General features: G+C 38.8%; 1 protein-coding gene across 4 annotated transcripts in view; it reads left to right on the forward strand.

Moving 5' to 3' along the window:
- Hr4 (nuclear hormone receptor 4) overlaps positions 1 to 24,938 on the forward strand; it is a 206,375-nt gene that overhangs the window by 142,891 nt on the left and 38,546 nt on the right. For all 4 annotated transcript variants that reach the window (XM_087340088.1, XM_087340085.1, XM_087340086.1 and 1 more), the window contains exon 2: positions 22,240 to 22,344. In XM_087340088.1, coding sequence (XP_087196214.1) covers positions 22,240 to 22,344 — 105 coding nt within the window. The remainder of the gene's footprint in view (positions 1 to 22,239; positions 22,345 to 24,938) is intronic.

Raw genomic sequence — 24,938 nt, forward strand, 5'->3', positions numbered from 1 at the left:
TTTCGCTCTAAACGAGAACTTCAGTCAGAACTACAGGCCTGCGAATCAAGATCGAAGTCGGGATCTCTAGACGTTACGCCGATCCTAGGGTGTATCTTAACCAGCTGTCACTCTTCGTGAGAAGGAAGAGGGGAGGTTTGGTTAAGTGTTTCCCACCCTGTAGGACACTATGAATATTGCATTTGCATCACATCTCCATTAATTAATCAGCTAATTAATTGTGTAAATACACCTGGGACACAGCGGTGCGTCCGAGGTCACCAACCACCCTACGCTTCCACACAATTAGAAACTGCACTCAACACAAATTGTACTAGTTGCGTTGGGGATGAGAGTCTAGTATAAAACTGTGGTAATGAAGTCTTTTCGTTATACAGGTACATTTTGGTGTGATCGCAACGGAAAGGTACAAAAGTACGCCGATTAACTTCACAGTCTATCTGTCCGTCTATCCGCATATAACAACTCAATAACTGCTGGACGGGTTTTCATTAAGTCCGTGTGCGTTACAGATGACACACAGATACGTTGCTGACAGAACCATCCGTAGTCATAAAACGCGTAAATATGGGAAATTACGAGAAAACGTGCACATTTAAAGCTATAACATCGTATTTCTGGATTGGAAATATTATGTTCCGAGGCTTGTGGTATTATCTAGTCCCATTTTCTGTTTCATCCTAATAAACTTATGATCCAATAATGGATTTTCATCATTCCAGTAGATCTTACACAGAATACCTTTGTACTTACTAATTTCTTACCAACGTAGCGGTCGTTCGAGCTTGTGAGAGTAACATTATTGCTGAGGACGTTTATGAGATCTAAAAATATACAGCATCTGTAAGATATGATCTTTGTATGATGTGAATTAACAACATGGCGACATGTTAAATCTGTATTTTCGGTATGGTGACGATAGCTTGTGAACAGCTAGGCATGTGACAGTGAAGCAAATGGCAAGAAAATGAATTAAAATAGACCACTATCGATTCTTCTTAATCACATTATTTTACCGTTCAACGCGCGTGCAGTTGACAAGACACGAGTTTGTGGTTAAGGAGGACTTGGCCATATTTACTGTGCATCCAAAACTCATTGGCGTGCTGGGATACCGAACGGGACCGAGCGTGAAGTCAGTGGAGCTTCAACGCTACACTCCAGGTCCCGTTACGAGCGAGGAGTGACAGACAGAGAGAGCGAGAGAGAGAGAGAGCAGGCTCAGCAACCTAACGGAAATCCTCGTCCTCTGCGTGCAGAACGGCAGAAAATGATATTCCGACAATGATGTTATATATTTGGTCGCCATGTTTGAAACTAATGGAATTATCATCCAAGCAAGGGACAGATATTGTGTGGACAAGCTACAGACAGCCTTGTTCAAGTCTTCCCTATACCAAACTCAACTTTTGAGCTCTCAGTTTATTAATCACCCTGGTGATGGAAGCAATAATATCCTCTGAAGCGTCTGACAGTATCTACCAGACCACACGGCGCAACATCCTAGAAGAAGCCATGTTGGAATAAATTTGCGGAAAACAATTTGAAAAGATGTGTGCATCGCATAGTTTTATGGTCATGCACAAAACAAGTACAAATGAGAATTATTTGCCTTGTTGCAAAGAATCCAAGAACTAAAGGATGACTGACACGTCTGCTGCGAATTTGGATATCACAAACAATTTTAAATCCAGATCGGTTGGCCTCAGAAATAGGGAGTCCTGTGAGATGGGGGATATGGCTTCTGATTCTGAACTAGCCAATTTCTACCTTTATTTGATGCTGTGAAGTTGATATATCGTTTGATTTGAACAATCACCGGAGTTGCGAAGTACCGGTATTATGAAATCAGACCGGATGTACAGTCATCGTACCATGGCTCAGGTGTTCAAAAGCAGAGGCCGGGGTTGAAGCCCATGGCCGTTCAAATAAATGGGTCTTGTTATCAACTCTGAGGTAGAAGACAGATTTTATGGGTCTGAGAACAGGGTGCTGAAGACAAAAGGGAAGAAGTAAAAGACTGGAGAAAAGTACTTTATAATTTGGAGAACATTCTTCACCAAATATTGTCACTTTGGTCAAGTGAAGAATGATAAGGTTGGCAGGTTATGTGTCAGGCATGGGGAGATCAGAAATTTATACTAAGTTTCACTCCGAAAACATAAAGGGACGAGACCACTTGGGAGACCTAGGCGTAGATTGAAGAGTAATATTAAATATATCTTAAAAGTAGGGTGTACGTTTGTGGACTGAATTCATCTGACTCAGGACAGATAGGGACAAATATCTGGCTCTTGTAAATGCGGAAATGAAATGAAATTAAATTTCGGGTTCCATAAAAGGCGGAGGATTTCGTAACGGGTTAGGTGTTATATTCTTGAGAAATCTGCCCCGTGGAGTTAGGCAGTTAGTGGAACTTTTTCTTTGTAAGTACTTATCTTCTAATCGTCATTTTATGATACACATCTACAGTTGTTTATAATGCGGCCGTACAGTCAGCACGTCATCAAAATCTAATTTCTCTATTGGAGCTTCGCCTCTGATGTGTCTAGGCTAGACTTACAGTGAATAAATTAAATTTAGCATAGTTTTTCCGCAGTTATTAATACAGGAATTTTACATCAGTTTTCGAGTAGTAACCATCCCAGTAGTGGCCTTATAATCAAGTACAAATGCAATGTAAGTTTGCACAATTTATTTACACTATGCACATTTGCCTTTGTGTATTAAAAGCACGACCTCCGTCAGAGCAGACTTCTTCAGCAAATGGTGTCATATTTACTTAACCTATATGCACTGACGATGCTTCAGTCATTTGAACGGTGGTAACAGTTGTATTGAAGGCAGAGTGATGTGGCGGAGAATAGTCAAACCAGCTACAGCCGAGAATAGACTCCAAATCGCCCAGTTTTTTATCCTCAGTCCACTGACAGAGACATCTCAGACATATTTTCTAATTCTGAGATGTCGGGTAGTTCACAAAATAAAACTCACACTCTTTAGTCATTTCGAAATATACTGCGTGAAATTTGAAGTTAAATAAGCGTCTGCTGTGATTTTTTCCCCATGCTAACATTGAAGGGTTAATTTATCTGACGGTGAAAACATAAATCACATACAATTAAAACAGTGTAAGAAATGTAATAATGTAAAATTTTATAAATTGTTCTTCAACCCGCCGATAGCGGATCTATTGTATACACACAACGTACATTGTGGGAGTATTACATCGCTCTTTATGACGGAAAGAATAATTAAAATAATTTGTTTGTGAGCAACGAGCTCTTTCGAATAACTCTGTTTGACACTTTTGGCGAAATTTCTTCCCGACTTTACACTCCATTTTTGCTACACAGGATTATTCCAAGGTAGCAAACTCAATGAACATAGTTTACAAAACGATGTTGTAACCATGTAGCAAATTTAAAATTAATCCTTAATGGCAAAAGTCTGGAAGAATTTTGCTAGAAAACTTCCATACGGCGTTATTTGCGGGGAGGCCTAGGAATAACAAATCAACGAATTTGCTAAAACATTTATTGAGAAATATGCGCACCTATTCGCAATGATAACTTTGTAAAATTTCTAATAAACTGACATGGAGTTTCAATTAACTGTTGTCATTTATAACCCCCCGACACTCTAGTCAGTATCGTAAGTAGAAAATGGTTCCATGACTTGAAAATCTGAGAACCGCTGGTGTATATCTTTTTGCCGTTTAGTCGAAAAGTGTCATGTATAAAGTACATGGAGTTGTGTCATTCGTCTATACGGTATGTTGTAACATTAGATTTATTGAATCGGATCCGGTAAATGCCCAGTAATCCACAGCTAATTATTATTTGTTACATGTCTACAATTCACTTATTATTGCTAAAGCTGTCAAATTGAAAAATGTTACGATTGGCTGGACATGTAGTCCGGAAGGGGAAAACATGCACATGATATTTTAGCTGAGAGACCTCTTTCCGAACGTCCTCTTACGGGCGATTTACGGCGTGTCTTTTACATCAGAACTGCACTCCAGTGAATTGATACACTAGCTGAGGTCAATACGTGGGATACAGTCATTCAGTTTGTTTCATTACCACCAGGGAAGTGGCTTTCAGAATTCCGAAACTCTTCTGTTATATCCCTCAGCCCATTGTGAATTATGTTTTTCACTTGTAGTTCCCACTTCATCTTCATGGTCTGGACCTTCAAGTTCGTTCCGAACACGCAAGATCTTGGTCCTTCGTCTTGTTCTGTCACCGTTAAACGTTGACCTTATTCTGATCCTTCATAGACTTATTTTCTACTTTGTCTTCAGGATTATAAATGAATATATAAATTACTTAATCCATTACAGAATTCTTTTAAGACGGAAGGCCGATATGTATATTAATGCGCAACATGGACATTCTTCTTCTAATTTATTTGCCTCAGTCTCAGCTTTTTCAATGTAACGTAACGTGTTTCTCGCTTCTCTGTTGTCCTATTTTATATATAAACAGTTTTATTTTCTGGAGAACCTCATTGTAAATACCCCCACTACCTCGTCCATGTTTATTCAGAATAATGCATAGTAAGCCATGTTCTGACCCCACAGTCGAATCAGGTAACACCTGAGTGCAAACAAGATGTTTCCAGTCGAGGTTAAGAGCTGCGTGCAATTCCACTTGTTGCATTGGCCACGTCATGCTTTTTTCTGTAATGCATCTAGCTTGAACTAAGCACAGGATGTATTTTGTTTACTCCAAAGTGCAGTATATTGTATTGGAGCAAATGTTCGCTGAATTACGTGTATTCTTTTTTTGCAGAAAATATAGGTTGTTTATCATTGTGGTGGCACTGATTTTATTTTTTCTTTATAGGAAGTTTGCATTGGGAAAATTAAGTTCAACTCATAGCTGAGGTTGCCAGAAATCATTATAGAATTTTTATTTTTTGCTTCAGTGCCTTTGGGTGTAACTGTTAGTCCTTATTTATTTAATAAATTATGTATCTTTTAATTTATTGTGGTTTTAACGACGCTGTCAGTAGCTCAGACTGCAGTGTCAGATTATCCGATAACACGAGGTGCGATCGGAAAGTTTCAAGACTGCGCCTATAAAAAAACCGTACACTTATCTCAGGTATTAAATTCATCCATCACCCTCGAAGTAGTTACCCTGGGAGTGAACACAACGATCCCAGCGCCGCTGCCAAGCCTGGAAGCATCCCTGGAAATCTTTCTTTGTCAGCCTGTCAAGCACCATCTGCGATTCTGCCTGAATCTCTTCTATCGTCTCAAATCTCCTTCCCTTTAGCTGAATTTTCATCTTTGGGTAGAGGAGGAAGTCACACGGAGCTAAATCCGGCAAGATCTTTGAGCTCCTGACAAACGAGAAGTCGATTCTGCTTCTGGTCCTCAGACAGGAGCCTTGGCACAAACTGCGATGCGTCGCATGTGGAGTTCTTCCTTTAGAATCAGCTGACAGGTCCCATAGCCTATCCCAACAATGTCGCACAAGTCGTTGATGGTACGACGTCGATCTTCGTGAATGGCCTGCCGAATCTTCGTAACATTTTCGGGCGTTGTGCTCGAAGATGGTCGTCCAGAACGCTCGTCATCATCGACAGAGGTTCGGCCAGTTTTAAAACGTGAATGCCACACAAAAGTTTGTGCACGACCCATTGCGGACTCCCCAAATGCTTGCTTTAGCATTTCATAGGTTTCCGTAGCCGTTTTGGCTAGTCTTTGGCAAAATTTGATGCACACTCTTTGTTCATGAAAATCCGCCATTCCGAAATCGCAGGAGGGTCGGTGTAATGCCCTACCAAAACGCCCGTAACTAAGAAACAAATGCTAATTCGATGATGCCGGCTGGCACACTGATTCACTATGAATGTAGGCCGCACCCCTTAGCGGCAGAAGCTCGTACTACATCCGGTTCGCCCTCTATTGACACAGTCTTGGAACTTTCCGATCGCACCTCGTAAATAATGAACTAGAAAGGATATGGAGGGAAGCCTAATTTAATGTATCGGTACTATCCCGACACTGTCTGGTGCTACAGAGTAAAACCACGTAACATTAGTTGGAATAATAGGTCACTGGGCCGACATTCGAACCTAGGATTTTCCGAATACGAATAAAGTGTGCTAACGGGTTGGTCGTTACGTTCTGTCACAGTCTGTGTTGAGAAAATAATTACTCGGCTAGTCAATGAATTTGGGGTCGTATGGATGCTGAAGTTTCATGTGAGTGTAGCACTGGACCCTATCATAATCCAGTGGAATCCAATTCATATTCTGTACGCCTAGGTCTTCAGAATATTCTCCTACGTTTGGTTTTTGGATCATGATTTTGTGTGCATTTCCCATCTCCAGATGCGTACTACATGATCCACTCATCCTCATTGATTTTATTGCTCTATGCCACTTGGTGCCAATCACAGTGGCCGTGTTGTCAAGGCGTGGATCATCACAGTCCAAACACGGAGATCGTGATTTCGAATCCAACTTCAGGAATTTTTGCATGTCCGCTGTTTTGTTGAGGCGTTGAACAGGCAGAACCTCTACTAAACGTCTGACGGAGGATTTGAAAAACGTTGGAAAGTGTTCAGCAGTCCGAGGCTTCTAGCAGCTGTAAGGACTTAAGCACCTCGAAGAAGAGAATAATATTCGGCGAAGAGTACAAATAAGCAGCAAACAGCAAGCCTAGAAAAACTAATATATACTAATGACTCATAGATCGTGTATTTCAGGAGCGAAGCGTTCATGTTAACTTTGTTAGCCGTGTTAACCCGAGTAACATTTTAAAAAACGAATGAAGAAATGTCTGTCTTAGTGGTGCTTTATCATACACCGGAGTACAGCAGCTCCGATCAGATGTAATGCAATCCCCCCAAACAGTAAATAATAATAATAATAATACTCTTAATTGACATAGCAATACCGACTGACAGAAATGTGATTAAGAAGGAAGTAGAGAAGATCTTGAAATACAAGGACCATAGAAATACAGAGAATGTGGAAGGTTCAAGCAAAAATAATTCCAGTAGTTATAGGGGCAACAGGAACTGTCTCCAGGTCGCTCAGGAAATATTTGGCCAACATCCCGGGCGAAAACGACACCAGGGAACTTCAGAAAACTGCAATTTTGGGAACTTCATACATCATTCGAAAGACGCTGTCGTCAAATAAAATAATATAATACATGTAATACATATTAAAAACAAAATGTATCCCGGAAATAGCTGCTGCCCTATGTACCTTAGGGACAAGGTCTGTCTCGGGTACATAGAAGTACATACCCCATAAAGTGGTGAAGAGATGGGATAATAATAATAATAATAATAATAATAATAATAATACGCTCGTTTTTTTATTTTCATCTCCCTATTTGATTGGCGTAAATGCCCCAATGCTGTATCTCCTCAGGCACTCAGTCTAGTAAACTCTAAGAGGCTGTCATAACAGTTACAGCTTTTCTGCATTATCGCAGTGATATGAAGTAGGCCCATATGTTTCTAGAAATGGGTTATGTTGGTTTTGTTAAGGAAGCATACAAGTGTATAGAAGCGAGAAGGACAAATTGTTTTGAATGTCTTCAACTATATGCAATTAAATATCCCGAGAACAAGACAAATTAGTTAGCCGGTAAAAGTACTGTAATTAACAGAAATTTTGAAAACTTCAGTTTGAATTGAAGGGATAATATATCTTCAATAAATTATAAAGTTTAACAATGTATTTATATTTGTTGACGTACGAACAAGCATAGAGCCTCCGAATGAAAAAGTATTGCATAGTTCTGTTCAAACCGTGGCCGTGGGATTAATTTGAGTTCCAAGTAATGTGTGGGCCGATTGCATTTTCTCTCCAGCAATGTCGTTGTCATATGGCCATAGTTAATGCACAGAAAAGTAATACGAAGTTATTATGTGAAGAGTCTCTATAAGTAAAGCCCGTGTTACGTCATTCTCGTAAGGCTAAGAGGGGCGTAATAACTAGCATGCACTTTATATGATCACGTTTCTTGCTAGGTTACGAACTGCAATAAGAGAGTCCTTCACTGCGTCTTTCAGATCTCCCACGCACAAATAAAATGTTGAATTTTTGTGTTACGTCGTAGCATAATTCCTTTAGTCGAATATCTGTATTACTTTGTAAAATTATTTCTATAATTTGGGCAATTGAATGCATTATCCTGGTGCTATGGTATATAATGTATGCCCATTCTACTTATTATTTCAATGCCTTTTTTGTTTTCCGCTTGTGGAAATTGTCTTCGCTGTTTTTTTTACGCTTGGGCATATTTTGGATGCAATCCCAAACATTTGACCACATTACATTTCTACACACGATTTGATATTATCCTCCGATCTACACCCAAGTGTCCCAACTAGTCTCTTCTCTCATGGTTTTCAGACTAAAATTTTGTGTCCGATCTCATCTTTCGTCACGTGCTGTGTATCCTGAGACTTTTCATAATTAATATTCGGGAAGCTTCGTATGCAGTTCTCGGCCTGAAGAATATACCGACTAAGACATTTCGTAATTTTCTTTAATCCTACAGACAAATGCTATAATAGTGACTCGAAATATATCACTACTGTTTTCTTTAATTCCTCATTCGCTGTCTTTCTATTGTTTTACGCTAACCCATACGTCGTTAAATAACGAATCAAACCAAAGCCCCAGTATTTTTTCACATTATTTAATTTTATCGTCTCAAAACACGAGCATGAACAAAATGAATTATAATAAATATAAACACCTCAAATTATGAAATATTCAACTTTAATCTTTTATTTGTTATAGTATTCTTTGTTCTCGCACGGGAGATATTCTCTCTGTTTTCAGCTACGATCTGGGCTGCCCGTAGAATTAATAGACTTAGGTACATTTACTTCCAAGAATGCTACCACGGAAATGTACTGAATCCACAGTATCGGATTCAAAGACTTAATGAATTCTTTGGAAATGTATAATTTATTTTTTTTATTTCTGCGAATTGTCATCCTAGAATTTATTTACCGTCACGAAAACTAGTCTTATTCTACAGAGCAGAAAATGTTTGATCACTCAGTTAAGACTCAATTCTGAAATATGCTCTGAAATCTCCGTGGTATATTTTGAAATTTGAGACTATAGTAAATATATGGACAGTGGTTTTCTGGGTTGTGATGCCGTAAAATATTCTTCAATATGGAGGTACTATATTCCCCCGAAACGTTGATAACCATGACATTTTCTTTCTGTTACTCAGCCAATTCAGACGAACAGTATCTTCATACTGGACACTTGTCTTCAAAAGCTTTACCTAAATTACTATTATCTTCTAGTCTCATTATTACGCTATATAACCTGTAGAGTTGAAGCATCGTCATTACATAACGTAAGAAGAATCTGCGAGAAATGTTCACCTAGAAATGATTAGTGAAAGAAGTTTGTTAGTATGTAGCGCTTGTAGCAGAACTGAAATGCATATAATAATTCAGTTTTTACCTAAAGAAATAAGAACTCTGGGGAGAACTAGATGTTGATTGGAGGATAATATTAACTTGAATGTTAAAATATAGTATGTGAGGGATGGAGTAAATTTAACTTGTTCTATATTCGGTCCAGTTGCGAACCTTTATAAATAGTGCAGGTAAACGGGATCTGTGTTCACGGCGGTCAGTCTGAAGATGGCTGTCTTCTGGTAGTTTACAACCCAGGAGACAACCATTTTCAGAACAGTTAATGTTCAGGTTGCATAAAAATAGTAGAATGTCTTGCCCAGCGGTGCGACCTTAAGGTTCTGGAAGAATCTTCTCTGTGGAGTTAGTTGATCCTCTGAGTTCTGTGCGACGTGGAGTATTTCCCACAGAAGATAAGTCTATAACCGATTATATCCGGTCTTTGCTACTACTGTCGCTGTTGTCACTGTTGTGGAGGATGTCCCCTGCAGGCACTGAAAGTGAAAGCTCCAGGAACGTTTAAGCTACCTGGTAGTTGGCATTGGTAATAATAAAAAATACACTCACAACCTGAACATCACGCTCCTGCGGCCATTGAACTCGGCGTGGAAAGGAGGACATCGGTTAGTGAAAGTGAAACTCATGTACGGTACCAGTGTTTTGCGATTCCCTCCCCTCTCACACTGTCGCGCTTGTGTTCTGGTAACACAGTCTGCAGACTACAATGATGGAACAATAGACGTAAATAGCAGTGTTTCCCATTCGGCGTCTCAGGGTTCATGGACTCATATGTTACAAAGTTATATTCTTCAATAAAAAAGAGAGCAGAGAACACTCGTATGCATGTGTGTGTGTGTATGTCCTTCCCATCAGCACATTTATCAAGATTAATAGACTATAAAGGGCGATGATAGTCCTCATGATGGAGGTAGTACGCATCTTTTGAAACGTCTGTTAACGCACGAGACTACGCGACGAAATATATCATAAGCCTGCCATCTTCATACTCGTTGCAGTCAGAACCTTAAATCTTATTTAATGGAATATAGTTGTATCTTACTTGCTGAATGGCAAAATTAATGTTTCACGAAATGTGGAAGGAGACACTTCAATCATGAAATTGAGCTAAGCAACGTTACGTCTACTTGGAAGCCCAATAAGGGAGTAGGAAAGCAATATTAACCATCTAAACAAAAATCTTTCTGGGCTGGACATCGCCGTGATTCGCCGGCAACTACTCCGACATCCGCGTGGAGCGGGAGAGTTTATGCAGGCGTTTGAACTGTTTCAAATTGACGTAGAGCCCAGCAATGAATCAAACGTAAACACAATCCTCGAAAAATTCTCAAATTATAAAAGTGGTTTCATTGAAACCTACAGAAGGACATGGCTGAATTTTTAACACTTTTGCTTTGTAGTCTGGAAGTCTTAGGATTTGAGTCTAGATCCGAAGACCGGTCATCTTACCTGCTAATCGTGGTTTACTTGAATCCCTGCAGACGATGCTTAGATGTTAACTTGAAATAGTGCACGGTCGCCTTCCTTCTACATATATTTTATATTTATCATTCATAATCTCCCAATTCGCACTTCAGAAAACATCGTTAAATGAACTAACACTTCATTTTAAGTAACGAGTTGTCAAAGTGAATGAATTGAGGTCGTTTCTAAGACGCCACTGGTCGTTCAGCTAGTGGAAGAATTTTTCGCTGTGGAATCCGAAAATTCAGAACGTGTATGCGTTTTTCTCATTTCGCTATGTGTAATTACATGCCTCACCCCGCTTTCTTAATGCTATTACTCGCAATATTAATAAATATTTCAGGAAGAGAAATTATGACGTTTGAAGTTTTCTGTCTTGTGGGTTGTTACGCCGTGTAGTATGGTAGATGTTTACCAACGTTTCATGATGTATGTTGATCATGTCAGAAGTTAACCCTCGTTGAAAATTTAAAACAAATCGTGAAACAACTTTTAGTCTAAGAGTTCAGTCCTGTTAGGGCGTCCCAAGCAACCAATCATAGTGCTCAAAGCATTGTAATAGATCAAGCTATAGATGTAATGGCAACATGGCGTTATGTGCTGATAGTTTGGCTATGCTAATAACACTACCTGTATCCTGAAACGTAGTTTCAGACTGTACTTCAACTGTGCTGCAAGAATGTGAAAGTTCTGAATGTAGCTACTTCAAATATTAGATAATGCTTGCTGTAGATTTCACTGTTTATGGTAGTCAGAAAGTGACATTGTTTAAATAAATATTTACTTTTTTGTTTTCGCTTCGTATGTCTAATGTGCACGTTCTATGAGATAGGGATAGGATAAAATCCACCCAATTTTAATTAAACTTTGCGCTTTTTGGTTTCCGATTTCTGTCAAATCGTCAAGAAACTCACCACCTTTTATAGAACGTCAGTAGCTTGTTTCCGTGTTCAAAAGTGTCCTGCCAGTGAATTTAGACCTGAATCACCTGAACCCAGTAAACCACTTCATTCCATATTTGTTTAAGACCTGTTTTAATATTATCCTTTCATCTACGCCAAGGTTCCAAAAGTGGTTCGTCGCTTAATGTGTCCCGACTAAAATGTAGGAATTAATAATTCCTGACTATTATTAAGCCTACTAGATATTTTCACCCGTCTTATATTCGACTTCATGTTGCTATTATTATTTGGTGAGAGAACAAATTTTGAAGCTTCTTGTTATGTAATTTTTTTCCAATCTGTTACAGTGGATCTACAGTGTATTTTTATATGCAGCTGGGTTGAAAGCGTCAAACAATGCGACTTCCTTTTACTAAGCAAAGAACGATATGACCTTTCACTGCGTTGTATTTCCTGTTCCATGAGTAAGTTTCAAAAAAGTATGCCACTGCCTATGACCTTTGTCTTCCGGTGACCATTAAACAGTTGCAACTCACTTCCCAATCCTAAGTCCCGTGTGTAGGTTACTATTGTTTGCGCTTGCAAAGTGCTGAGCAATTCTGCTTAATAGCATGAGCGTTATTAACTGATTGACTTCACACTTATTTCAGAATTTTCAGAATATTAATCTCTCACGTAATTTCTGAAATGTGGCTTTCCGTTAATGCCAAAATGCATCACACTCATATTTCGGGAATGTTATAATATGTCTTTATCAGAATATGAATCTCACGCTGTAAGAAGAATTGCATGTTCCGTTCATATCGGAATGTAATTCTTACCTTAGCCTTTGTCACGTAAGCATATAGACAAAATATTTATTTTGTAAATACACGTAAAACGCTTAGAAATCATAAATTTAATAGAGATAGCTTGTTGCGCCGTGTTGTCCGATATGCCTCCTTCATCGGGGCAAGCGGCCTGATGTCGGAGATCTCATTAAACTTGTACTACACGGGCAACAACCCAGGCAATGGATAAATCTCCGTGCTCAGCGCCGTGAACCTGAAATCTCACATAAATTTGATGTCGAACTTAATCATAATTAAAAAAGAGACGTGCTCTGGTCCTGCATAACAGACGGAATTTGAGTCAGTGTTTTTGTTAAATGTTGCAGAGCAGTTTTGGAAGCGACAATTATTGTGTTAACAGTTGGTCTGAATGCAGGCCGAACAAAACAGTTGTGATTGGATTTAGACTGTCCCTCGAACTAGCCGCTTTGTTGCATCTGCAATACGGAGCAAGTTAGGAAATGCAACAATTTTAGAGCATTCACTCTGCTATTGTCTCTGTGCTTTTAATAAGTGAATGTAAACTTTTGTTGCTAGATTGTAGGTGGCGTAAAATAATTGGGAAGTGTAAACAAGGACTTCCAATATAAAATTTTATTAAAATTTGTCAAAGATTTTCGAGTTATAAGATGACACAGCGTAAGTCTTACGTTGAATGATAACACGGAGCTAAATTGTAACAAATAAGCGGTTGGAATTATGTACCTACTTTATACCACTGACATTTTATCATTTTCAAGCTACACATTCTACGCATAGTAAAATAATGTTTTAAATGTATAAAATTATGTAAAATCCAAAATATATCAAATTCATTGACTGTTTATTTGTTTATTTAAGAATACTTAATTAACAAACTACTTTATTTATGTCGAATGGCATGATATTTTGCGAATAATAAATTGAAAATAATGTTGAGGGAAGCGGTCATGACCTATTTTAGCTTACTTTCCCAATATATTCTAAGAGGTATTAAGGAAAGTGACGAATAATCTTTCAGGGTACCGATCTCTGGGTCGATAGTTGAACCTCGGACCTTCCGAATATGAAACATGTATGCCAAGCATTCGATCTTAACGTTAAGTGAGATATTTTATTTCCGATATTTTTGAACCTTGTTTGATATAAAACTTGAAAACTATCCCACTCCCTACCCACCAGTTTAGTAGAGTCGAATATACAAATACATTTGTTCTAGAAGAAACCACTAGCTGTGAATTTTCTATGCAAGGTGTGATTTCTTTTCTTCTTATTATTGGGCAAGCAGTGTATTGCGGTTCTGCTAATTAATCAAAACAATTATTAAACTGCAACTCAGATATATCTGTTGGTACTAGTGTCGTTCACCCAGGAAGTGTCCGCATGACGGAATATGGATCGATCGGCATTTGTTTGCCCGCTAGACTTTCACAGTTGCTGGAGAGAAGAGCATTCACCTTTCATGACGTTGTAGTCACGTCATAGACGCCCTCTCTCTCTGAAATCAGCCGAGAACTAAAATAGATAGCGTCTCGAATTACATAACGCTGTTGCTGCATCCTTTTCTCCTCGGTTTAATGCTGTAGGAAACTGCACGGTTTAAATATAGAGCTCTGGAGAGAGAACTTGCAGCGTAAAACTGATTACAGAGTGTTTCATGTAAAAGCTAAAGCTTCAGAAATGTTAGTGTTATATTTCTATTTTTAGTTTCTTTTCGGTTTAAAAATATGTAATTCGTAAATGATGTTTTGGACTTTTACCAGATGGGCCGATGAGACAAATAATGTATCAGGCAGGAACACACAGTAATCAGTCACAACGCATTGTACTTCACTGCATTGCTTTCGCAGCGTAATTAGGCCATAAGTAACATTAAAGATAGAAAGTTAATAATGTTTCCTGATAAAAAGAAGTCGGGCAATGGATTTCCAATGTATTTCTGTTATGATTCTTTATGTATTTAAAAAGGCGCGTTAACTTCATAGTTAATATTGGGTTGAATGAGATGGATAGATGATCACGAGTGGTGAATTGGAAGAGATATGGAAGGAGGTTACCCATTCCGCGAGCTGAACCACGGCCGTCCATTTCGTAGCCAGTTACTTTACTAACTGAGGTAATTTGTCGTTGAGAGGATAAATTAGCAACGCTTAGCAGTTTTTGCTTGTCTGTTTTACATGGACCCTATAAGATATCGCAATTCTCTTATTATACAAGACCTACAATTGCCACAGTTCGGATGCTATGAGGCCCGTAAAAGGTCGAGAACTGCTAAACGGCACAGTATACACCGATATAAACCAGTATTTCCTAGAAATATCGTAACAAAATCTTCAGAGAACTTATTATTTTTTGGAGACTCGACCTTGCGATCGTCGGAAACAATAGGCTTTATATTATTTTGGCATAAACACGGTTATAAACCTTCGGATTCCATAAACGGCGAGGAATTTATTGACTAACGGCTTCTCGAGGATTCTGCACCTTGGAGTTAGTGTGGTTGTTTCACAGATTTGGTTTGTCAGAGGGCTTCTTGAGTGTGATTGTATTTATTTTGCATATTAAAATTATTGATAGTAAGCTGGTTAGTGACGAAAATACAACGTCGTGTTTTCTTGTCGTATTTCTCTGGGTAACTATACCTAGTTGAAGATAACATCAAAAATGCATCTTTCTCTAAATCTCAAGACGTGCGTGAACGATTAAATTATCAAATTGCTCCATCTGTTTGCAGAGACAAAATCTGCAATCATCGGTGCGAGTTGATACCTCAGTCAACACGAAACTTGGAAAACAAAAATTGCTCAATCTCTCTACCATAGAAAATGGAGTCTTGCATATTCGTATCGTCCAAAGCCACTTTTCAAACTGAGCCATAACATCCTGTAATGTTTATCCAAACCGAATAGCAAAAATATGCAAAGTGCATTTGTTTATGGCCATGGATATTTTTCCCACTCAATAGTACAAGGCCAGTCGTTTGGAAACGTCAATTACAAAGAAGAGAACAGTGAAGAGAGAGGGGACAACGAGAGCTGTTGACTTTGTCCCTTCGTTTAATTCCGCCCGTATTCGGGTAGCTTCGTCTGTCAAAACTCGGTCACTTTCGATTACAGTAGTGTAAGCGTTTTGCATCAGTCAATGACCGTGCGACCTACTAAAGCTTGGTGCTAGCAAACTCGGCAGGGCTGGTGCGCCGGCTTGCGTGCAACACCGATCTATGTAGCTCGATTTTATTTGTCAGTCACTTGATTTGACAATATTGATCTTTTCGATTTGTTTTCTTATCTTCAATACATTTGCCTTTGCTGCAGGGATGCATGAATTCTTTAATTTCGTTTGTTTATTTGTTTATTCATTTATTTGTGAGGATGTTAAAGATTACAAAATGAGGAGCTTAATAATTTATATTCATTAAATAACGCCTCAAAAGAGTATAAGAGAGGTGATACATGTAGCATGTTTGTGGAATATAAGAAATGCATACAAAATGTTTGTCTTAATACCTGCACTGCGATAGGCCACTTCTTGAGAGACCAAAGAATACGTGGAAAGATAATACAAAAATTAATCTTAAAGAAATGTGATGTGAGGATATAAACTGGAATCAAGTGTTTTAGTGCGCTTAAGCAGTGCCCTTCTCCATTCAGTTTATTTGCTTATTTAAGTACGTATATTTATGCCACCTTATTCTACCATTGCTGTATATTAATCTATCTTAAAATATACTCATTACTTTTATCACTGACAAGTTGGCTTAAACTGTAATGCTTCTTGCTTGTATTCAAGAGGTTCCCGGTCCAAATCTTAACCGGTACACCATCTGTGCTGAGGCCCTTCGTTGCCTTCCGTAGACCTTCCAGGCAAAAGTTCCTAGGTACCTCTGCATGTGGCACTTTCGCCCACTTCCATATTGTTTCCAATTTGTCCTTCAAAATCATTCTAAGATTTCGACTCTAACCTAAATTCAAATCGACTTTAATTAAACTAAAACACAGTCTTTAGGAGGTTACAACTTGATGGGATGATAATTGTTGCATTTCAGGAGAATTAATTACATTGCATGAAATAACTTTTTGCTTCTAACGTCAGATTTTCGAGTCGCTGTGGATGAATAACTTATATTATTGTCACTTCTATGAAGGTTTGCAGTATTGCTGTGATCTGTAAACACTCAGTAAAGTGGAGGGATAGGGTCTGGACACCCCTGGTTCGCCCCACGCTGTGGATGTTAAGATTTTTCTTGGCACCACACCCACTACTGTCCAGTAGGTACTGGGGTACCAAGAACCGAGTTGTCCAGAGCACCTTTATCTGATGCTGGGGTTAGGAATTTCACGTTGTCTCCATATCCTCTGCACGCGTTCATGGTTTTTCTTTTTTAGGCACAGAGGTGGAGTACCCGAGACTAAACTATCCTTGACACCTACGTTACTATCTTTCCAGTAAAAAAAATATGAATAAATGCATATACTGTGTAAACCAAAAACATTGCCGGTATAGGAACTGAGACAGCGAGATACAAAGCATTGTCATTGGGATATAATGTTTTTAGTATGGGCAGTATATGATTCCATATCTGCTACCCCTCCCAGCCCCTCTGATCCCCTGCCTATTATTTCTAAGGGACGCGGAATGCACAGATTCGTCCCGACTACTGTAGACTTGCCTCTTCATTCTACTCTCACTGTTATTATTTGTCTGTATTTTATATTGGTCAGAATATCTCTCATCTGAAGTCCATCGTTCTACGGATTTTCTTCCGATTAACGCGTAAAGCGCTCTGTATCCACCGCTCTTTTTTTGTTAGGCAACTATGTAAGTTTAATTTATAGCGAATTCATATTTAACTACTCATATCACCATGCGGAGACACGGAGCTAAATAATAGAAAAATTTGAGGTGACACACATCCTTTCGTTTCAGGACTTTTAATTCAATGACAAGTAAAAACAGTTTAATATTTTTTACAATGTACTTTCACGTGTCATTATATTATTTACAGTGTTTTTTATTTATTAAAATAAGCATTTATAAGCATTACCTCGTGGTTTTGTAAAGATAATGTGTTACAAGAAATAATTAATTTTATCATTTCTTAAATGTTGGTGAAAAAGGGTTAGGCCTGTTTTATACTGATACTGCAGAAGTAAATTAGAATCTGAACACGAAGTTCTAGAGCTTTCAGTTTTATTTATTTTGCTTTCGTGTACAATCGGTTTACAAAATTGAAAGTTCGGCAGTCGGCTGAAGCAAGAGGTAGGTTATATTCTGAATGCTGATGTCATTCAATAATTGTTCGTTCACCTTGCCTCTTTAACATTTCCGCCTTCTGGTGGTGCAGGTGAATAGGATGACAAAAGCCTGTTAAAATGGATTTTAAAGAAACGCGGTGTGAAGTTGTGAACTGGGTTCACGTGAAAAGGGATAGATATTTTGCAGTCGCGTGCTCTCCTAAGCATGGTAATAAGCTTTGGATGGTTACTTTGAGACTCGAGAACGTCTAGACTAGCTGAGCTACTGTCAGTTTATAAAGGAAGATTTATACTGGGGCACATTCCTTCGAAATTCGTAGACTCATAGACACGTAACCAATCTCGGGATATTTAACAACGTTGTTTCAACGAGGTGGTGTGACGAATGAAACAGGAACGTATTCATTGATGGCAGATTCATGTATTTGGCTGCTCGAAAAATCTGGGAACAGAAGCAAAATATTTTATTTTTCTTGTTTTATTTAACGTCACTGTTTCACTTTCAGAGATTAACAAATGAGATAGGAAGATGTGTGATGTGAATATGCAAGGATTTGTAAGGATACGGTCTTGGCCTGATTCAATAAAATATCATGCAGAGACTGAGTTTCACTACGAAAACTTATCACGACAGCAGTAATCTTAACCGAGCAATGAACCAGGTGTTTTCCTTGCAAAATATGTCGACAGCGTTACCAGCTCAGTGGAATCGACCGATAATCGGTTGAAGTGCAGTAATCTAGCGTTAGTTAAGAAAATACTCTTTAGTAAGTGGGCACATTTACCAGTACTCAGATTGAAAACCAACCGAGTGGATGACTTTCATATAGTGGGCTTACCAACTTGAATATGTAGACTTATGAAAACTCAATAAATCCAGTGGACATATCAAAATTAAAAACAACTGTGTCCTGTTCTTGTTATGGCTTTATTTACTGACAGCTGGTCGTTGATATCTGTCAGCGGCGACAAACCATTTGGAACATTTCTCGTAAACTGTTTCCAATTAATATATGAGGTTCTCACGGTGGTGAGTACGAAGACGGCTGTATTCTGATGATGTAGGCAGCAAGGACCTCTGAAACGTCGGTAAACTTTTACCAGACAACACGACGCTACAACCCAGACGAAAGCCATCTTTGTGCTTCCATTTAGTGATCGCCCGTGCTGTGGGAAAAGGAGTCTGGCGATGTGCGGCCTTGGTGTCTGACGCAACTGCAGACACGCGGATGCAGTCTGTCTGCTTGTTGCACGGTAGTCGTTATACTTTGTATTGCATTCAACAGCCTGCATTTCCTCTTTGCGAATTGAAATGACGTATTCTGTTGCTTTCTTTCGTTCATTTGTTTGTCTGTGCAATGCCGAGGGATGTATTAAGACTAGCTCCTTATGCACCACATGAACTTTTTGTTGGGATATTCCGATGCAAATTACTAAGAAACTTTGTCATTTTCCGAGGGTAGGACGCTGGTTGAGCGTGTCTGAGAACAGGGTGCTGAGGAGATCAACAGGACACAAGAGAGATGGTGTAACAATCAGGTCGATAAATTACTCAGTGAAAAACTTAACAATTCATAATCTTCACCAAATAAATCACGTGGTAGAAGTAGACATAGTTGGAAGGGCAATATTAAAGAGATAGGATATCAAGAGAGGGCTGGATTCATCCGGCTCGGAATATGGACTAGTACGGGCTGTTGTGAACACAGTAACCAACTTTCATAAAATGCGGGTAATTTTTTTGATCAGCTGAACCTACGCTGCGTGCTCCAAGGAGTTGTTACGTAAGACAATAGTAGTCTTCTACTCTTCCGTGACCCCTGGTTATTAGACGGCCTCATGGTGATGGAAGGAAGCAAGGAGAAACTGCAGTTGCTCCTCGCAATGTGTCAAGGAGAACATGAACGCCCAATGAAAGGAGCAAGCGAGTGGGTAGGACGCGCAGTAGTGAGAAGGTTCCGTCTTCATTGTTAAAGAAATCATCAAAATTAAATAGCTGTTGCACGCTAGAAAAATGAACAAAGTTACTTTGACAGAAGTTGTCCCTTTTTTAAAATTCTTACCATAAATCAGAAATGCTAGTTGTGTGACAGGCGCCGATTAATTGTGATAGATTTCGTATAGGCAGTGGTGTTACTAAGGTAGATTCATATTGCTGCAAGTAATTGTTATTGAGATTCCTCAAGCGGGATTAGAACCTGTGACCTACAGTGCTGTTGTAACCGCATTCGATCAGGGTGACGAGAGCACAGGGAAAACCACGGTTTTTATGTCAGCATACACGAGGCAGCTACAACATGGGTACAAAATTCGGAGACAAGTAAAACGTTGTCAGATCTGCCTGTGTCTTAAAAGTATTACGCCAGAAAGTTACGTACATCAATGGAAGCTGTTAGTAGTTCAGGTAGTCAAGAAATTAAGATTTCTGCCTTCTGGGTTGATTCATCACCCTGATGACGGAGGCAGTATGACCTCTGAAACGTTGGTTAACTTCTACCAGACTACACAGCGCAACAACCCAGAAGACAGAAATCTTCATACTCACCGCTGTGAAAACCTCAAATTTTACAAAGCCAAGAAATTATTTGTCTTTTGTGAAACCTATAGGTACACAAGAACCTGCCACTAAATCCGAATCTGGGTCAGTTGAGATTAGTCTAAACCATCATATATATTTGTTAGTTGAATTTTAATATTATCCTCCCACCTACTGTTAGAAAATTAAGGTGGACAAGACTTCGTTACTGGTGCATAATCGGAATATTTTAGTTCAGTTCTTGTGACACAGTAAGATATTTTCACATCGTGGATATTTTGATCAGGGTTCCAAAATGGTCTCCATTACAAATATTTCAGCTGTACTTGAGTACAAATTAGTGACAGTGGTTGAAAATCATTGGCATTTGAATTTTCATCTTTGGTTCTTATAGTTATCTTCACTTATTGTCGACTATTTCACGAATGAAATTTCCTTGAGACTGAAATTACGTAATAATCTATAATTCACAGAGAGGTCTCAGTGAATGCTTATAAGCGACAGTCAGCTTTTGTAGGCCTGTATTTCGATAAATAATATAGTTTGACTTAGGCTGTTAGCTCCCAGCCTTGTGTGAAAAGCGATGAAGTCTTCGCAGACTGTTACACAACGTCATTTGGTAGTGAACCTAGCTTTAAGTACAGAGGGTGACAGGCAACATTAATACTGTGAGACAGGTCATTCACACATAAAGTAATGACCTACTTCGAATAGGGTTACCGACCGCGGGCCGGTCGGTCACGTGACTACATTGTTTGTGACGTCATCGCGGGTACAGTGAAAGTGAACTCGATGGAAGTGCTTTTAAAATACTTTGAAATAAAAGCAGGCAGTGACTTCAATTTACTTAGTTCTGAATTCACACTGTCTGAAAGAGAATTTCATTTCTTGTCACCAAAGTAAGAGCTTTCTTTCAGAATTATTAAGTTTCTGTGATTTCTCATTTCTTACGCAAATTTTGCATTTTTTCTCAGTTAAGTGTAGTAATCAATTTGTTGTGAGTTCTGTACTTAAAGGGCCCAGCGTGTTTGTTTTCACCATATATCCAAAGCAAATATTTCACCTTTAGAGTAATTTATTTAAAACGTCCGGCGATGTACTAAAATGTTATTATGTAAATTTATTATTCATCTCAGTTACAACGACGCTAAACAACAAGTTATACTAAATAGAATGAAACTTCATAGTAACCCCTTGTCTAATCCATCTTGTCTATTATGTACTTTTCTGTTCTGTCCACCGATATGAGGTTATGTCTGTTATAGTCTGATCTCGCTACTTTAGAGATAATGAGCCCTGAGTGAAGGAACCAGTTTATCTCCGTGAATACCATTTGAGAATATTGTCTTTTCTTCTAATTACTTCACCCCTCCTATGTCCTGACAGATAAATTTATTAAACGCCGAAGGTAACTTTAACGCCTGCATCTGAGAAAGTTGAAGGCAGGTAAAGTGTCCTTGCTGCTTAACGGTAAAAATCATGAAGTAGATTTATTTATAGATATTTTGCTTCGGAGACGTGTTGAAAGTCCGCATGAATGATAATATTTCAGTGTAACAAAATTAGTGTATATGCCAGTTCTTGTTCGAATACACAGTTCTTCTCAGAAGACATTTATCCATTACGTAACAATGAGTATACGACAGTGCTTGCGTTGAGTCTAGAATTCTGTATCATTTTCTGTCATTTACTTTTTCTTAAAATTGTTAACCGGTTTACCGAAAGTTTGTTACATTATTCTGAAAATAATAACATGGATAGTAAAGAAATGTCCTATACGTTTTAGTGCCTGTATGTGCTATTCTAATGTATTATTTGTGTTTGCAGGAATTATGACCCTTACGAGTACCCCGTGTGAATTAGACACGATGAGCCTCTTTCAAGACCTGAAGTTGAAGCGCCGAAAGGTGGACTCCAGGTGCAGCAGTGATGGTCAGTAATTTTTTTATCTTAATCTTTACAAATGTCATGATAAATGAAGACCCGCCAATTTGCGGGGTCACTATGCTTTAAACAAAATTAGTGAGTCGGAAAGAGTTATACCTGAACTGCTTAATGCACTGAAGTGTCTGTCGTCGGAAAAATTCGGTTACTATGTTTCTAAATGTTGTGGTACGCACGAAATCCCGTTGGTATATAATTCCGTGTTGTGTTTGTTTGTGAAAAGGTTAGGAATGGAAAATTTTCTCAGACTTTTCAAGAAGATTTTGTAAGCACAACCTTTTTGGAAAAGATTATTGATAATCAAACTTGGTCTTCCAGTACGAGCCAGAAACAAAACGACACCATCTCCAATGCAAGAATCCAGAAATTTTCACTACCGAAAGAAACGTGAATGTCAAAATAATGTTGATTTACATTTCTTATTTCAGTTGAATAATAATCACATATTTGTTCCTCTAAAAAATACCCTAATAAAATGCTCTTACTTTCAGTGTGAAGGGAATTGATCAATACATGCTAACTATATTTCTCATAGAAACATTCTTTTAGTTTAATATTTATCCTCATTGTAACATCCATACTAATAAACAATTCTTATTTTACATTTTTATATAAGTCTCCGTTTGTGTGACAGTTTGACCTGCCATTTACAAGATCTTACCTTAAAAATGTATGATTTGAGGTTTTCACAGCGGTGAGTATGAAGATTTCTGTCTTCTGGGTTGTTGCGCTGTGTAGTCTGGTCGATGTTTACCAACGTTTCAGAGGTCATACTGCCTCCGTCATCAGGGCGATTCATCTACCAGACTACACAGTGCAACAACCCAGAAGACAGAAATCTTCTTACCTTAACAACTTTAAAACGCTTAGCGGGTAACATGATATCTGCCCGACAATAGTTAAATTGTCACTCGATAAATTAACAGTGGAAAAGCTGTACTAGTGATCGGCCCAGTCCAGCTGTTCTGCGTTAATATTGTATGGCGCTACAGAGGCGGAAACATGGAACCTCATTGGTGGAAGCCGTATTATGCAGCAGCAGAATAGAAGCCACGTTGATATAGCGTACACTTTCATAGAATCTAGTAGAAATCTTACTAATGTAAAACTAATGCTTTGACTCGTGTCAGACTTCAAATTCTAACGTCGGCAAGTATAAAGGTGGCTGTTTTCTGGGTTGCTGCGAAGGGCGATGCCCTGATGATGGAGGCAGAAAATATCTCTGAAACTTCGATAAACTTCTACCAGATTACATGGCTGAATGATCCAGAAGTCAGTCATCTTAATGCACGCCGCCGTGACAACCTGAAACCTGGCACATTCCAATTCAAACACCAAGCGTCATGGAATTAAGTAATCAGTGTTTCTGAAACAATGCATCTTTTGGGTCGAATATCTTTAGAATGGACTTGAGATCAAGTCGCAGTATTCATAGTTTGGTATATTTCAATCTCTAGGCCTTTGCAGCGCTGGCCTTGTAATCCTGGGGTCCCGGGTTCGATTCCCAGCGGTGCCCGAATTTATAACTTGTGTTGGGCAAGGCCGTGGTCTAGGCAACACGGAGTTTTCCTCCGGGGCTTCCCCGGTGTCTCCGTGGCATCTCAACAATTACTCCATACACACAGAAGAAGGCAACTGCAAACCACTTCTGGATCACCTGCCTAAAAAACATATATGAACAGGTCCCAGTCCGAGAAAAGGATGGAAGGATCCTGTTCATAATACGAGTATGTCGCCAACCTCCTGTAAAGGAGAGGGTGTAATAAAAGAGAAGAAGAAGGCCTTTGCAGAGACAGAAAAATAAGAAATCGTGAATTGTAACAGAGCAAATATATCCCGAACTGAATTGCTTTTGTAACTTCTTCTGACTGTTGTAAATATTGAGGAATATCAGTTACATCAGTTTTATACAAAATGTTATCTACCATTTTTCTATCAACGTTAATTCTGTATACGCAGATAAAATTACTGGTGTCATGAGCGTGGATTTCGACATAGCCGATAAACTACTAAGCAGAATATCTGCTTTCGTCAGATTACGACCTTCCTCATTCTTCTCAGTTCACTGTTCATAATTATGTTGGCATTTGGCACTACATAACATATATAGTAGAGATAGCGTCAACAAACAAACTAATAAACATTCAAAATATATTCTATCGTCCTTGAACTTCAATAAACGCTTTGAAAGCTTGAAGCCTACTTCACAGAGGCTGAGGCTTGTGTTGCGTTGTCCTGCCGATATTGGAGGCTGTTATTTTATTTATAACAGGTTGCCATAGTAATTACAATTGCGAGGAACTGCTTCTAACGTAACGGTACACTCAGGTTATAACTACGTCTGACTCCAGTAGCAATTCGTTGTTGCCTGGGGATCAACTACGTTTGTCTCGACTCTATAGCAAGTACACTGTGCGCGTATTGGTGATGGAATCCGGATATTTCACGCTCACCTTGGCTCCATTGTCTGCCCTCCAACGTATCCATATGCAGTAACGTCAACTCTATAATCAGATGCAAATGAAACATACAAGAAAGTATTCCTGGTTAGCGAGCAGCAACAAATAGAAAATATGTTTTGT

This window comes from Zootermopsis nevadensis, unplaced genomic scaffold, assembly GCF_977971745.1.
Source record: "Zootermopsis nevadensis isolate Lab colony 2312 unplaced genomic scaffold, Znev_1.0 Znev_ptg000061l, whole genome shotgun sequence".
Lineage (NCBI taxonomy): Eukaryota > Metazoa > Arthropoda > Insecta > Blattodea > Termopsidae > Zootermopsis > Zootermopsis nevadensis.